Source organism: Pagrus pagrus (assembly GCF_965226575.1).
Source record: "Pagrus pagrus genome assembly, chromosome: 15".
NCBI lineage: Eukaryota > Metazoa > Chordata > Actinopteri > Spariformes > Sparidae > Pagrus > Pagrus pagrus.
Genome location: NC_140199.1, coordinates 7,353,117 through 7,368,300, shown reverse-complemented (window position 1 = coordinate 7,368,300; position 15,184 = coordinate 7,353,117). Strand labels below are relative to the sequence as shown.

The 15,184-nt window shown below is 38.9% G+C and overlaps 1 protein-coding gene across 1 annotated transcript in view; it reads left to right on the top strand.

Moving 5' to 3' along the window:
- Positions 1–9,401: 9,401 nt before the first annotated feature.
- The window catches only part of LOC311270389 (E3 ubiquitin-protein ligase NEURL1-like), a 36,653-nt gene continuing 30,870 nt past the window's right edge, over positions 9,402–15,184 (top strand). The window contains exon 1 of the mRNA XM_084375230.1: positions 9,402–10,356. Within this exon, the coding sequence (XP_084231356.1) occupies positions 10,323–10,356 (34 nt within the window). The 5' untranslated portion in view covers positions 9,402–10,322. The remainder of the gene's footprint in view (positions 10,357–15,184) is intronic.

Genomic DNA, 15,184 nt, shown 5'->3' with positions numbered 1-15,184 from the left:
TAAACCAACTCTTTGAGGTGTTTTGACTGAAGTATCAAATCAAAATAGAAGATATGATTAAATCACTTTAGAAACATTTTTAATTTGCCCTTTGAATATCATTTTCTGTGTTAAATCACAGAGAGCCCTTTTAAACAGCTTAAGGCACATATTTAAAACTGTTTCATGACCTTGACACTTAAAGACTTTAACTCATTCTAAGATAATTGCTTGTAAACTTGGCATTTAATGTGTCTTTCAGAAATCTGCTAGACAATTATGGATGAAACAAGGTGAGATATGACTGATTTTTGCAAATAACCCCAAATACTTTTATAATACTCTAATGGGAAGTTAGACTTTTGATTAATCCCACATTTAAGTAATGTCAGGGGTGTGTAGGTTAACATACTGTACATTTCTTTGTCTGCACTTCTTGACAAATAAAAGGAAATACTAATATTCAAAAAGTCTAAGACCTCCAATCAAAATACATCTATTTTTTAAGTGCAATTGATAATATAAACTTCACAATTTGAGTGAAAAATGTCACATTTAAAACATTTACATGAAAAACATAATCTCTGATACGTCCCCTTTGCTAGGAACAAAAGTTTACCATGCACCACTTTAACAAACAGAACCGATATACATGAAAACAAACATGTAGTCTAACAAGCTTGTATTTACAGTATCGACACAACGTAAATAAACATCAATTAGGGAGCACTGTAGCTCCAGAGGAGCTTCTCAGTTTGTCAGAGCCAAACTATAAACACCACAAACTTAGCACTTTGTTTAACGTTACACACAATCTGTCCCCTGGAGCACACTATACTGCTGCACAGAGCCTCGATGCAGTGATTTGACTTTTTGAACCCTCACCATTTAAAAATATATTCAGTCTATGCCAGAAAAAGATGTCCAGCTTTTTAAGAAGAAGAGATTAAAACTAAATTGCAGTGACTGACCTCTAGTTAGCTAGTGAGATAGCCTCAGCTAATGCTAAGGCTTATTTATTTCCTGTTTCCTTTCCTGTGATTGAGACATTAGTTTTCAATTCAGAGTGTTATTAAACAACATAAACAAGGCAGTAGATAAATCTAAAGGAGAAAACAGGCAAATAGGCTGGTAAACTAGTCCTGCTAAAGGCTAATTCGCCTAGCATAGTAGTAGTAGCCTAGTTGGCCAAGTAAGCTAACTGCCTCTGTAGCCTCTGACTCTCAAACATCACCTTTAACATTCAAGATTAATTAGCTTTTAAGGTCTGTAACAATGACTTATAATCATCCTAATACATTAAATTAGCCTGCACAGTTCAGCTTTAAACCCTTTTTATGTCGACTTCACTGTTCCTGTTAGTTACATGCTCTGCTCTTTCTCTGTAGTGCGGCGCTCACAGCCGGGCACATTCAGTACTTCGCCAGTATTTATATCTGTCATATTTAAAAACTGTCGTGTTCAAAGTCAACTACAGGAAAATTACTTTTTTAGGATGAAATCTCATTTTCTACTCACCCCAGTCAGAACTGCAGCGAGGTTTTTAGACTAATACCGGGCCGTTCAGTCCCTGTCATCTCCCAAACTGCTGATGTTAATGGGACAATCTTTTGAGACGGGGAAATGGGGGAAAAAAAGAAAAAGAAAATGCCCATCAAATTTCCCTGAATACCTCATTATTTTCCTCACTAACAGTGCTCTGGTGACGTGGTCTGGTGAGACTGTTGTTGCCTTCTAAAACAAAGCATATTCACTGAAGGAAAAAGAGGATAATGAATGGACCCACTGTGTAATTGTTGGTCTACAACCACCTGATAATAGTGCATGAGCTAGTCTGGGAAATGTGATGGACATTTTATGCTGTTGTGTGGCTGTAAAGAGACGGCTCCTTTAACTCGCACAGTCTGGGAGAAGGCTGAGATGGAGATGCGGGGGCTCAGTCAGTGTGTGACAGTCATTCAAATGTCAGTGGAGTTTTGATTAACATGTGGGTGAGTAGATAATGATGAAGCTCTCAAACGATGATGCAAATCACGAACAATGAATAGAAAGGATGCAGAATACAACTTTTACATTACATCATCTCACTAATAAATGGTGCAGTCCAGCTCAAGTCTTACAAGGATAGCTCTATGTTTTGGTAAATACACCACACTGATATCTGAGTGTCGAGGCTACAGCACAAAAACTGGAAACATGAGGCAAACAGCAAGCTTGGCTCCGTCCAACACCGACAACATCTGCCTACCAATCCCCCTAAAGTTCACTAATTAGCAAGTTATATCTCATTTGTTTAATCCGTACAAAACAAGGTGAAAATACCAATTTGCAGTGTTACAGCGAGGTTAGGTGCCAGACTGTTTCTTGACTGAGACCAGTAACTTCCTGGAGTCTTCACTAGTTTGGCACATAACCTGCCATTAAAAACTACACATCAGTTTGTGCCAAGCTAAGCTAACCCGCTGCTGTAGCTTTTTATTCAACACACACTGATGAGAGTCGCAATCAATCTCACCGCTACAGGTGAAGCCAGTGGTGCATCGTGCATGCACATCCAGCCATTGTATACAGCCACTTATATTTCCAAACTAAAGGCACCAAAACTACTAAGAACATATTATGGTTTTGCCTCAAATAATTATTTCCTTAAAGCTGCTATTTGTTAGAAAAGTTGATTTTTGAGTCAAATTCCTGACTCGTCAAATACTGACGCTTTGGGAAGGCGACTGATCCGACTTACAATCCCAACCAAGTATTTGACGAGTCGGAAATGAGACTCAAAAATCAACTTTTCTTACTAAAAACAGTCACCCCTGGCTACTGGCTTGTTACAGGACCCGAGCCCGGGTGGAAGTCCTACAAATTAACCTCCTGACCATCACATACCTGCTCCCATGGCAGCCTTTCTGGCACTTAATACTCGGTTCATCCTGTAGGCTAGCCAAACCGTCACAGTCACGCGCTGTCCTACTGGTGCGAGACTGGGCTGATTTTTTTGTTACATTTGAATGCACATGTCTAATAATTAAATATGTGATATGTGTGGCCATGATGCCTGCCTGTCACTGTCTTTCTTTCTTTTTGTTTTAGTGTGCACTAGTGTTAGTATTTCACCTCTATTGACTTCTTTCTTCAGAACCATTCTGATAAGGGAAAACACCCAAAGAAAACCATTTAACAGTTGTTTTTTTTGTACAATATACTGCACAGACAGAGACAGCTACATTGGAATTACACAATGGAGAAACAATATGAAAATAAAGCGCAAACATTAGGACCTCTTGTTCCACGAAGACCTGGAAAAAGGACAAAAAACACATTAGTACATGGCCAAAATTGAAAACTCAAATGTTAGTTGTGCTTTTTGGGTGTCAAGTAAAGCCAAGTCTTAAGTAAGTTAGGGCTCCTGGTAGTCGAGTCCAAGTCACGTCTCCAGTCTTCATTTTTTTGAGTTTTTCATCAGCGTCTCAGATGAAAGCATTTCAAATGTAAACGGAGACACTGCTGTTCTTCCTCCAACACCACGCTCATCTGTTGGATCTGTGTTACTAACACAGATCCAAGCATTAACCTACATGTGCAAAGATTGATGTGGAAATTGTTTCACAAGCAGAGCACCATATATAAGAGCAGGTTGTCTTATAAACAGTAAGAACCATAAAATTCAAATTGTATTTATTTCCCAAAATTATATACCTAATATTTTCATTTGCCAGTGGTTTAAAGTAAGCCACGGAGCGATGTTGTTAAACTTTGCAGACACTAACCGACAGCATCATTAAAACAGTGTTAACAATCAAATACATTCACTCTAAATATTTTGACACCTCGAGATCTACCCTGCGTTAGTGCCTCTCAGTTACCCTTCCTGGAAAACATTTGTCCTGAGTTGGGTCAGGTTGTGCTGTTGGGCACGTTCTTATCCATCAACAGCTATTACACTTAGAGGAAGGGATGGCCATGAACCGCAGGCTATACTGTAAAAGTGTTTTACAATACTCAAAGCTGCTTTTCGGCTATCATTTAGCTTAGTTAATGAATGATTAACGAGACGCAGTGAGATGTTCGCTTCCCAGTGAGTCAATTCATAGTCCCTCAGGTCTTTAAGCACACCATAATCTCAGTGATGATCCTTCAGTTCCTCAGTCTCTGGATCACTGCACACCACTGAGCGCTAGGCTAAATAAAATCCAAACCGAGCTCATAATGCTGTTATGTTCCTGCTAGATCTACGACCCTTAGCCGAAAAACAAATGAAACCTCTGGACAACTGTCTATCATAGAAAGTGAAGAAATGCAGATAATGAACAAGGAACTTTTCGTATACTTATTTGCTTTGTATGACAGCTAAATGTTTGTTTTTTCTGGCGTTGCATGTAGATAAACTGAGAGCTGCAGTCAAAATCCTTTCAGCGAACATCTTCTGCCAATAAATAAACCGCATTCTGGTCATTTTAGGTGAATATTTAGAGCCTCTTCATGCCTGATGAGAATATCATGATCAATAAACGTCCCCCTCCGCTATGTGACAACTCGATATCACCTCTGATACGTGCCTGGGTTCCTTTCCTGACGACACCCCCCAGTTAAGGATCATATGATGCTCTTGTGTTACTTTGTAATGTTTCTCATATGGCTCCGGGGCGAGGGTCCAAACTCTGAGTAGAATGGTGTTTTTGTTCAACGTGGATCATCCCCGAAGAGAGCAGGCATGCACACGGCTGCCTCAAACAAGGTTGTCAAGATGTCCGCGGAGGCCCAACGCCAGCACACCCCACCAGGCAGCTGCTGCCTGCCAGGCGCCCATCTACAAATAATCTACTGTGGGAGGAGGTGTCAGTCTGTTCTGTCAGGGTATACAGTGTTCATGCAGAGAGGTTCAAAGCTATTACACAAAACTCTAGGAATTATAATAATAATGTAAAAAGTGCTGAGAATAAAGCAGTGTTGGAATATAAGCAAGTTGAGCCACTTTTCAAACAACTATTCAGTGAAGTCCATGTGTGGATGGATTACTGATACCTGCTGGGCCCCCTGACCTCTTGAGGTCAAACTGCCTCTGTAAGAAGTGACTGTGAGGATTTCTTGTTGAAAAGTCAATCAAGTGACTACAAACAGACACAAAACAACCACATGACAGAATAAAGACACAAGAGAGACAAAACTAGTAAACTAAGTAATGCAAAGTGCGGAGAAAGATGCAAAACCACTACAAAGAGACACAAAAGTAGCACAAATGTATGCAGAACCACAAAAAAGAGAAACAAAATGACCAGCCACAAATAGATGCAAAATGACTACAAGTAGACACAATACAACCACAAAGAGATGCTAAACCACTACAAGTAGACAGAATACAACCACAAAGACATGCTGAACCACTACAAAGACATGAAAAACAACCACAAAGAGACGCAAAACAACAACAAAGAAATGCTAAACCACTTCAAAGACATGAAAAACAACCACAAAGAGATGCAAAACCACTACAAAGAGACAAAAAATCAACCAAGAAGAGATGCAAAACCACTACAAAGAGACGCAAAACAACAACAAAGAGATGCTAAACCACTACAAAGAGATGCAAAACAACCACAAAGATATGCTAAACCATTACAAAGAGGTGAAAAACCACTACAAAGAGACATAAAACAACCACAAAGAGATGAAAAACGACCACGAAGAGATGCAGAGCTACTTCAAAAAGATGCAAAACCACGATAAAGAGACGAAAAACCACTATGCAGTGATGCACAATGACTGCTAAAAAATGCAAAACAACAACTAAGAGATGTAAAACTATGACAGAGATGTAATATGACCACAAAGTGACACAAGATTACCACAAAGTGATGCAAAACAACCAAAAACCCTGAACCATCCACAACCATCACAAAGACAAGCAAAATGACCACATGGAGACACAAATTAACCGCAAAGATGCAAAACCACTTCGAAGAGAAACAAAAGGACCACGAAGAAACACTACATTAAACAGTGAATCATTCTGGGTGTGAGGAGATTACTCACAGGTAATAACATTGTAAAAGATTATGTGCTGGGTAATGTCTACAGACCATCAGAGATGTTATCACAGGTTTTGTGTAGCAATACGAGGGTGCATTTAAACCAAATTTAGTATTTATCTTTTTCATGATCTTTTAAAATTGCTAAATATTTGGCGACCTCCCTCAGTACCTGATTAGTGGCATGCTGCTTTGATGTCACTGTAGGACACAAGGCATCATGTTATATCATTTCACAGGGAACAACACTTCTCCTTGTATTACTGAACACCCAATCAGATTTTGACAATCCCGTGATCAGGTGGCATGTCAAACTCCATTAAGCGTGACTGTGATCGCTACAGGGTCCATGCCATAAATTCTTAAGTGTTCTGTTCACACTTTCTGCTTTGATATTTTTAGTCCATCTCAGTTTCCTGTGACAAATAAAATCAGTTCGAGCGCTTTTCATAGAAAATGACTATGTAAAATGCTGCATGAAAAAACCCCAGTGGTATGGTGTTACCCTTGTTGCAAATTGCTTACAGACAGTCGGAGTTAACCGCAATCAGTTTGTATAAACAGCATGAGAATATAGCTCATGCTACCGAGCCAATACAGTGTCTCACAGGCCTCGCTGCCAACACACGTTATGTAAACGCTAAGGCGACAAGGCAGATGTTGAGAGGTGCCCCTGTAGGGACCGGGGCCATCAAATCGAACCTCTGAAGCCAGACGCATCAGAGAAGCCCTGACAAGTTATTTCTTTACTTTAGAGGAAAAGAGGAAGGACATAAAACTCAATTTTGAGGAAAATTAGTCATGAAATAAAAACCAGAGTTAATTTACTTCCCAAGCCTTACTGTTCAGCCCCAATTTATAAGCTTCAGTGATGCGGTTAGCCTGGAGTCAGCAGTGTCTTTTGGGTTTTATGATATGTTTTGTTTTATGTAATATTGTTGTGTTTTGTGAAATGTGTTTTATGAATGTCATTTATGAAACATTTTTTTCATGAAATGTGGTTGTGTTTTGTGAAATGTTGTGTTTTATGAATGTTGTCTTTTATGAAACGTCGTTTTTTTTTTTATGAAATGTGGTGTTTTCTGTAATGTTGCTGCGTTTTGTGAAATGAATGGTTGTGTTGGGTGAAATAGTGTTGTGTTTTCTGTTACATTGTGTTTCATGAAATGTCATGTTTTGGGACATGTTGTTGTGTTTTTTTTAAATGTTGTTTGTGGAAAAACTCAATTTTGAGGAAAATTGGTCTTGAAATAACCTACAGTACCTAAGCCTCACTGTTCAGTCCCAATTTATAAGCTCCAGTGACGTGGTTAGCCTGGAGTCAGCAGTGTCTTTTGGGTTTTATGATGTGTTTTGTTTTATGTAATATTGTTGTGTTTTGTGAAATGTGTTTTATGAATGTTGTCTTTTATGAAACGTCGTTTTTTATTAAATGTTGTGTTTTCTGTAATGTTGCTGCGTTTTGTGAAATGTTGTGTTTTATGAAATGTTGTGTTTTATGAAGTATATGGTTGTGTTGGGTGAAATAGTGTTGTGTTTTCTGTCACATTGTGTTTCATGAAATGTCATGTTTTGGGACATGTTGTAGTGTTTTTTTTAAATGTTGTTTGTGGAAAAACTCAATTTTGAGGAAAATTAGTCGTGAAATAAAAACCAGAGTTAATTTACTACCTAAGCCTCACTGTTCAGTCCCAATTTATAAGCTCCAGTGATGTGGTTAGCCTGGAGTCAGCAGTGTCTTTTGGGTTTTATGAAATGTTGTGTTTTATGTAATGTTGTTGTGTTTTGTGAAATGTTGTGTTTTATTAAATGTTGTGTTAAATGAAATGTGTTTTATGAATGTCGTCTTTTATGTAATGTTGTTGTGTTTTCTGTAATTTTGTTGTGTTTTGTGAATTATTGTGTTTTACGTAATGTTGTTTGTTTTATGAAATGTGGCTGTGTTTGTGAAACGTTGTGTTTTTCTGTAATGTGGTTGTGTTGGTGAAATAGTGTTGTGTTTTCTGTTACATTGTGTTTCATGAAATGTCATGTTTTGGGACATGTTGTGTTTTTTTAAATGTTGTTTGTGAAAAACTCAATTTTGAGGAAAATTAGTCATGAAATAAAAACCAGAGTTAATTCACTACCTAAGCCTCACTGTTCAGTCCCAATTTATAAGCTCCAGTGACGCAGTTAGCTTGGAGTCAGCAGTGTCTTTTTGGTTTTATGAAATGTTGTGTTTTATGTAATGTTGTGTTAAATGAAATGTTGTGTTTTATGAAATGTTGTGTTAAATGAAAGTCGTCTTTTATGTAATGTTGTTGTGTTTTATGAAATGTTGTGTTTTCTGTAATTTTGTTGTGTTTTGTGAAATATTGTGTTTTATGTAATGCTGTTTGTTTTTCTGTAATGTGGTTGTGTTGGTGAAATAGTGTTGTGTTTTCTGTTACATTTTGTTTAATGATATGTCATGTTTTGGGACATGTGTTTTTTTTAAATGTCGTTTGTGAAAAACTACATTTTGAGGAAAATTAGTCATGAAATAAAAACCAGAGTTAATTCACTACCTAAGCCTCACTGTTCAGTCCCAATTTATAAGCTCCAGTGAAGCGGTTGGCCTGGAGTCAGCAGTGTCTTTTGGGTTTTATGAAATGTTGTGTTTTACGTAAAATTTGTTTTATGAATGTCGTCTTTTATGAAACTTTTTTTTTTATGAAATGTTGTTGTGTTTTATGAATGTTGTGTTTTATGAAATGTTCCCAGTGAGCAAAAAGTGGTCTAGATCACGTGTTTTAGACGTCATTTATGGATATCCAAGACATCTAAAATATGTCCTCTGGGGAGCCAGAATGAAAGGTTTTTATTACGTCTTTTCTGGATGTTGTATAGACGTTTATATGTCGTTCATCGACTATTATGGATGTCAGTGGATGTCTAGATTATGGCCTGACTGGACGTCTTTTCTAAACGTCATTTATTGACTAATTCTGGCTATCAATGGACGTCCAGATCATGGCCTGGCCCGACGGACATGATGTCAACCTGTTTTGGATGTCCACAGACGTTGCCTGCTCAGTGGGTTGTTGTGTTAAATGAAATGTGTTTTATGAATGTTGTCTTTTATGTAATGTTGTTTTTGTGAAATGTTGTTGTGTTTTCTGTAATTGTGTTGTGTTTTGTGAAATGTTGTGTTTTATGAAATGTTGTTGCGTTTTGTGAAATGTTGTGTTTTTTGTAATGTTGTGTTGTATGAAATGTTGTTTTATGTAATGTTGTTGTGTTTTATGAAATGTTGTTTTATGTAATGTTGTTGTGTTTTATGAAATGTTGTGTTGTATGAAATGTTGTGTTTTGTGATATGTTGTGTTTTATGAAATGATGTTGTGTTTTATGAAATGTTGTGTTTTGTGAAATGTTGTTGTGTTTTTCTTAACGGCTGTTTGTGTGTGCCTGGTGGTCATCATGACAACTCCACCACCAAGACAAGAAGTCATGATGTATCAGCATTCATCCTCCTACAAGCTGCCAAATAAATCTTTAAACGTCTCCTATGTGGGAAAAACATTCTGCAGTTAGATGACCAAACTGACAAAACTCTTAAACCTTCAGCGGTTGGAAGAAATTGAAGTAAAACACTCCTTCACTCCCTCCAGACGGGTCCTTGAAGCTGTTTTCAGCTCCTGCCAAAATAACTTTCATGCACTTTTCATTTTCCCATCTAGTGAATCAAGTGATTCGAGGAATATCTGAGCTTCAGCGGCCTTCAGTTGGAAAGAGACAGCGGATATCAGAGAGGTGTGAGGGCAGCAAACAGGTTGGTCAAGTGGGGAAAACCCCACCACAACCTGTTTAACAAAGACTTCAGCAGAAGAGAAGAGACATAACACTCAGATATAATAAACAGGATGTCCCTGCACAGGTAGTACACATATATTACAGGTAGATGAGTGTCCTCTCAGGATGTAATTTAAGGCTTGCAGGTCATGTCTGTGGTAGCTACAGCGTTAATGGTCCCGGGAAGCCCCACCTCCACTACCACCTTTTATGTTAATTTCAGCGTGATCTGTGCGGGGACTGGAGGGAGCCTCTGAGAGCTGGATCCGTCGGCTGCTTCATGTCGATGCATGAGGCTTCTGCTTTCAGACACACACAACCTGCCGCTGAATCACCGCCGGGACTTTTTTCTGTGAACGGCGTCGTGTCCGGATAATGTCGCCGCTGAGGACGCGCGGCTGAGCGCGTGAATATCTGTGTGGATCCAGCCGGCAGTTTTTTTTATTTTTTTTTTTATAGAGACAGAGAGAGAGAGGAGGTGAACGCACCTTGCATCCAGCCATGGGAGGTCAGATCACCAGGAATACCTTCTACGGTAATGGCATCTTCATGTTATCGATGCTTTGTCATTAATGATAATGAAAGATGATATAATCGTGTTGTAAGCGTGCAGCCTGGAGCTCCTTGTTGCATGAACATTGTAGGCGTCCTGGTAGCCTGAAATAAATGAGAAGTGAAAGTAGCCAAGTTTTTTTTATTTATTTTTTTTACAGTTAGTCACGACTGCCTTTGAATTAGAGGGGAAAAAAGGGAAGTCGTGTTGCAATTGGTGATCTGCAGCATGGCACAATATGAAAACATCTCCAACAATGCAAGTGTCTCATTGAAGTGTGATCACTGGAAGTTTTGAGTTACAAGAGATCAAACAAGACCAACTTGGTAGGCTGCATAACTTTCTGTCCCCTGCATTGTTATTCGTTGTGTCAATAAAGCCAATAACTGTAAGTGATACACTCCCTAGGCCTCGTGGATGTCAGCAATGTTTGCAAAGAGTGACACAACTTCATGTTTCTGCTCATGTGACTGTCAGCTCGTCAGGTGTAGATGTCTCAGATGATGACAACAGGTGCATGTTTATTTATCAGTTTTTATATTTAAGTGTTAACTGTTTGATTCCCTAAATTGTGCCTGACTTACCAATAAAGGTCTTAATTTTATATGCATGATTACACTTATTTATGATGACGCAATTTAAATGTCTCAAAGCAAAGCCGGAATTTAAAGGGTATTTGTGTCGTCGGTGCTGTTTTATTCACGCTCATGTTTACTTTGTATTCTGAAAGCTGATAGAAATGAGTGTATCAGACATTCGTCCACTTGGAGAGAAGTTATTGATTATGTTGAATGTTAATCAGCAACTATTTTAGTTATCATTTTACCACTTAAGTCTTTTTTTTCTCCGGTTGCAGCTTCTCAAATGTGACTATTTATTTGGCCATTAAGTGAATATCTTTGTGATTTGGACTGTTTGGCTGATCAAAACAAGAAACTTTGTAGACCAACCAATTAGCTGATTAATTAAAGGAAGTTGTAATCAGATTAATCTGTAATAATAATGAGATTTCTAGTTTCAGTCCTGATTGCTTGTTTGATGAAGTTCGGCCGCTGGGACCTGACATTGGCGAGGATGCAGAGTTCACTGATGACGTCATAATATTGTGTAGTTTGGCTTCAAAGCAGACGCGTGTACTCTACGATGATTTCGTGGTTTTGAGTTGCTCTGATGATGTTAATTGATGCACAGTGCACGACCACGCAGGAATAAACACCACATTTCCTAGATTACAGAAGGACAAGGCCGGCCTATAAAGTCTGTCAGAGGCCACTGGTGTGAAGTAACATTATAGGTGCAGGCAGGAGCGCTGCTAGGTATTCTTGGCCCGCTGACAAGAGCTCAGTCTGGGCCCTGAAAATGTAATCCATGTCATGTTTCAGGGCCTCAGTCCAGCTCACGAGCTCATGAATCATTCAGCTTCCCCCCCGTTTGGCAACGCTGCGTGATTGTATCTTGATGATTGTGGGTTTTTTTTTTACATGTCAAGTGTTTTAAAAAAAAGTTTTAAATGATTTTTTCAAGTATAAGAGAGATGTCTAGCTCTTGTTTTCTTATTCAACAAAAGCTGTGCTTCAGTTCTGGCCGGTTGTGACCCCTAATTTGGAAAATAGCTCCAGAAAACCGAGCAGCGCTGATGAGTCATTAGGAGAGCTGCAAGTTGATTAGTTCATTCATCATTTAGCTGATTGTCAGGAAATTAATCAGCATCTATTTTGATATGAATGAATCCTTTTGAGTCTGTTTTTAAAGGAAAAAAATGCCCAATTTATTTTGGTACCAGCTCTGAAAGAATGAATGTTTTCTGGTTTCCTTGGTCTTCTGTGATAGTAGCAGACATTTGAAGGCATCACCCTGGGCTCTGGGAAATGTGACAAGCTTTGTACACTATCTTTAAGACCAAACAACGATCATGTTCATAGAGAAACTTATCAACAGATTCATCGATAATGAAAATAATTGTTAGTTGCTGATACACAGCATTGTAAAAGCACCAGGGCTGATACTTAGGAAGATATTTAAAGAATCACTCTTGTTTACCTCTTATTGAAACCACACCAGTTATGACATCCTTGCAAAAGCTAAAAACATATCTGTGCCCTTTGGCTCCTAAGGATGCTGCCTTGTCTTGTGAGAGGGGGCCACGGCGCCTTTCGTACTAACGTCACAGCACATTAGAGCCTCCTCTCAGGCCTCTTAGTGAGACCGAGCCTCGGGGATGAAACGCAGAGGAGGCCAGGTGACACTGGCCAGGGCCACTCTTTGTCTCTGCACTGTTTGTCCTCTCCAATTAATGACAGCAGAGCCAGTCACATTGTGTGCGGCGGTGCATTAAGTAACATTATCCTTCCCTTAAGTTGCTCATCTGACGTTTGTCATGGCACCTCTCTTTTATCGTGACAGCGCTCTGGTCACTGTTTACCCTCATGTCTCCGTCAGGTTGCATGACTTTTTAAACACACTTCAGCAGCCACTGTATCATCAGCACTTTTGGCTCTAAGCAGCTGCCATTTACAGTAAATCAAATGTGGTATTTTTATTTATCCATTTATTTACTCTGGTCATAGTTTATATAGACGTCTGTGTGCTCTGAATGCTGTAAACACACTCCAGCATGCCTGAGATATAAAAATAAAGCCGCTCCTGTCCTGAGATGATATGAATATAGTGAGAATAAAGGAAGATATTGAACGTATGAGTGTTGCTCCACTATCTCCAGAGGCCTGCGAGGTGTTGCTTCTGTTTTCAGACCTTACAGGAAATACTCTATTCAGTCTCCAGCCTGGTCATTGATGGAGTACAATACTGTCCTGTTCTGTTTTCCTGAAGACATCACGTCTGACATGACATCATGGATGCAATATGGTTAGAGGATTTGTTATGACTTCATTTAAGACCACTGTTGTGCACAGAGCACAATTCGACATTGTTCTGCAGGGACAAGAGCATGAGAAGAGCTTAACAAATACACCGCACCGAGCCCAGAACACTTGGCAGAGCTTCTCCAATTGTGATTCGAAGGGGGGAAAGACTCTTTCTAGTTTAACCTCAACAAATTTTTTACATCCGTGGCGGGAAATAATGTCGTCATCCACAGCTCCAACCTCTATCTCTGCCCTGAAACCAGAACAATGAGAGTGGGTGTTGCAACAGAAGTCACATGATAAGTTATTGTCGGCCCTGACAGCGTTAATTGATTTGTCTCCAGGGTACATTTGTAAACGTCTTGACCCTCCAAGGTCGGTCAGAGGAAAGCAAAAATATCTGTCTTGCAGCAATGGCTTGTATTTCTCTAACAGACAAATAAAATCTCCTACACAGTCTTCTAGATCGAGGTGTGAAAAATACAAGCGAAGTGTTAATTAGGCCTCGATTCTTTATTTGGCTTCTAGTCTTGGTGAATTGGCACTTTAAAACCTTTAGATACAACACAGAGAAGACATAAGTGTTGTATCAAAGTATATCAGCTTTACGAACTTCACGTCCTTTTGCTTTAGGTGCCAACCCTACAGTAAATCTATGATCTATAATTATCTCAGTGCTTTTTCGTGTATAACTTAGTTAAAATACTTCACTTTGCACAGTTTGCTTTATATATATTGTTATGAGTTCACTGTTCATTGTTGTATATAGTTTTTTAAATATTTTTGATCCTTTAGATTCATAGATCACCGTTAGCGACGTTAGCTGGCCACAAGCTAACATGGAAGAGCTGCCAACACTGAGGGTGACTGATGTACACCGTCAGTGAGTGTGTTAAGAGTTTTAAATGAGTTATTCAAGTAAGAGAGATGTTTTCTTATTAAACAAAATCTGTGCTTCCGTTTGGGCTTGTGGTGACACCTCATTAAGAAAACCTCTCCAAAAATGATTCATTACCAGGAGCTGCAAGTTGATTAGTTTATTCATCATGTAGTTCATTGTCAGGCTGTTAATCAGCAGTCGGTGTATGAGGAAAAAAATGCCTAAATTCTCCAGCTCTTAAAACTTTCTTTTTCTTTTTCCTATGTCTTCTATGATAAAACCGGACACTGGAAGGCGTCGAACCAACAATCAATCCATTAACAGAGAACATATCAACAAAGTCTGTGTGTTTTTAGCATTTTTGATCATTTAGATTATCACATAGGTGTTTTTAACTAGTGAGGTTAGCCTGTCAGCTAGCCTAGCAGGCTGCTAAAATGAAGAAAGGCCTTTGTTATTGAAGATATAGCCGGACACATAACATTTTTAAACCCTTACCCAGCAATGAGATCGAAACTTAGTGCTTGCTTTTGTCACTGACTTTAATTCTTGGCGGTTCTTCTGAGCACCGAGGGTAAAAGATGCCCCATTTTTGAGTGACCTAATGCTCAAAAATGTTAAAAACACTATATAAAAAACCGAACTATAAACAATATATAGAAAGCCAAGTGTGGAAAGTGTCTTTTAAAACAGTTATGGATTAAAAATCAACGAGATAACTTTAGATGTTTACTGTAGGGGACACTGCAGCTCGTTAAGCAGACGTACGTCACACTAAATTGTGCAAGTGGAGAACTTGTACATGTTGCCAAATATTTCCAAATAACACTGCCTTACATTTAATGAGCAGCCAGTGTCTGTGGGAAAATGCCTTCTCCACAACCGCACAGTGACCTTGAGGTTTTACTTTGAAGAGAAATGTGTGAGAAATGTGAGCGAGTTGGTCCTTAAGAAAGGGAGTGAGTGTGATACCAGGCTCATGACGTCTTTGAGCTTTTTCACCTTAAAACCAAAAAGAGCGATGTGAAAAAGGTTGTTTTGCTCTATTATGAGTTTGAGTGGGAGC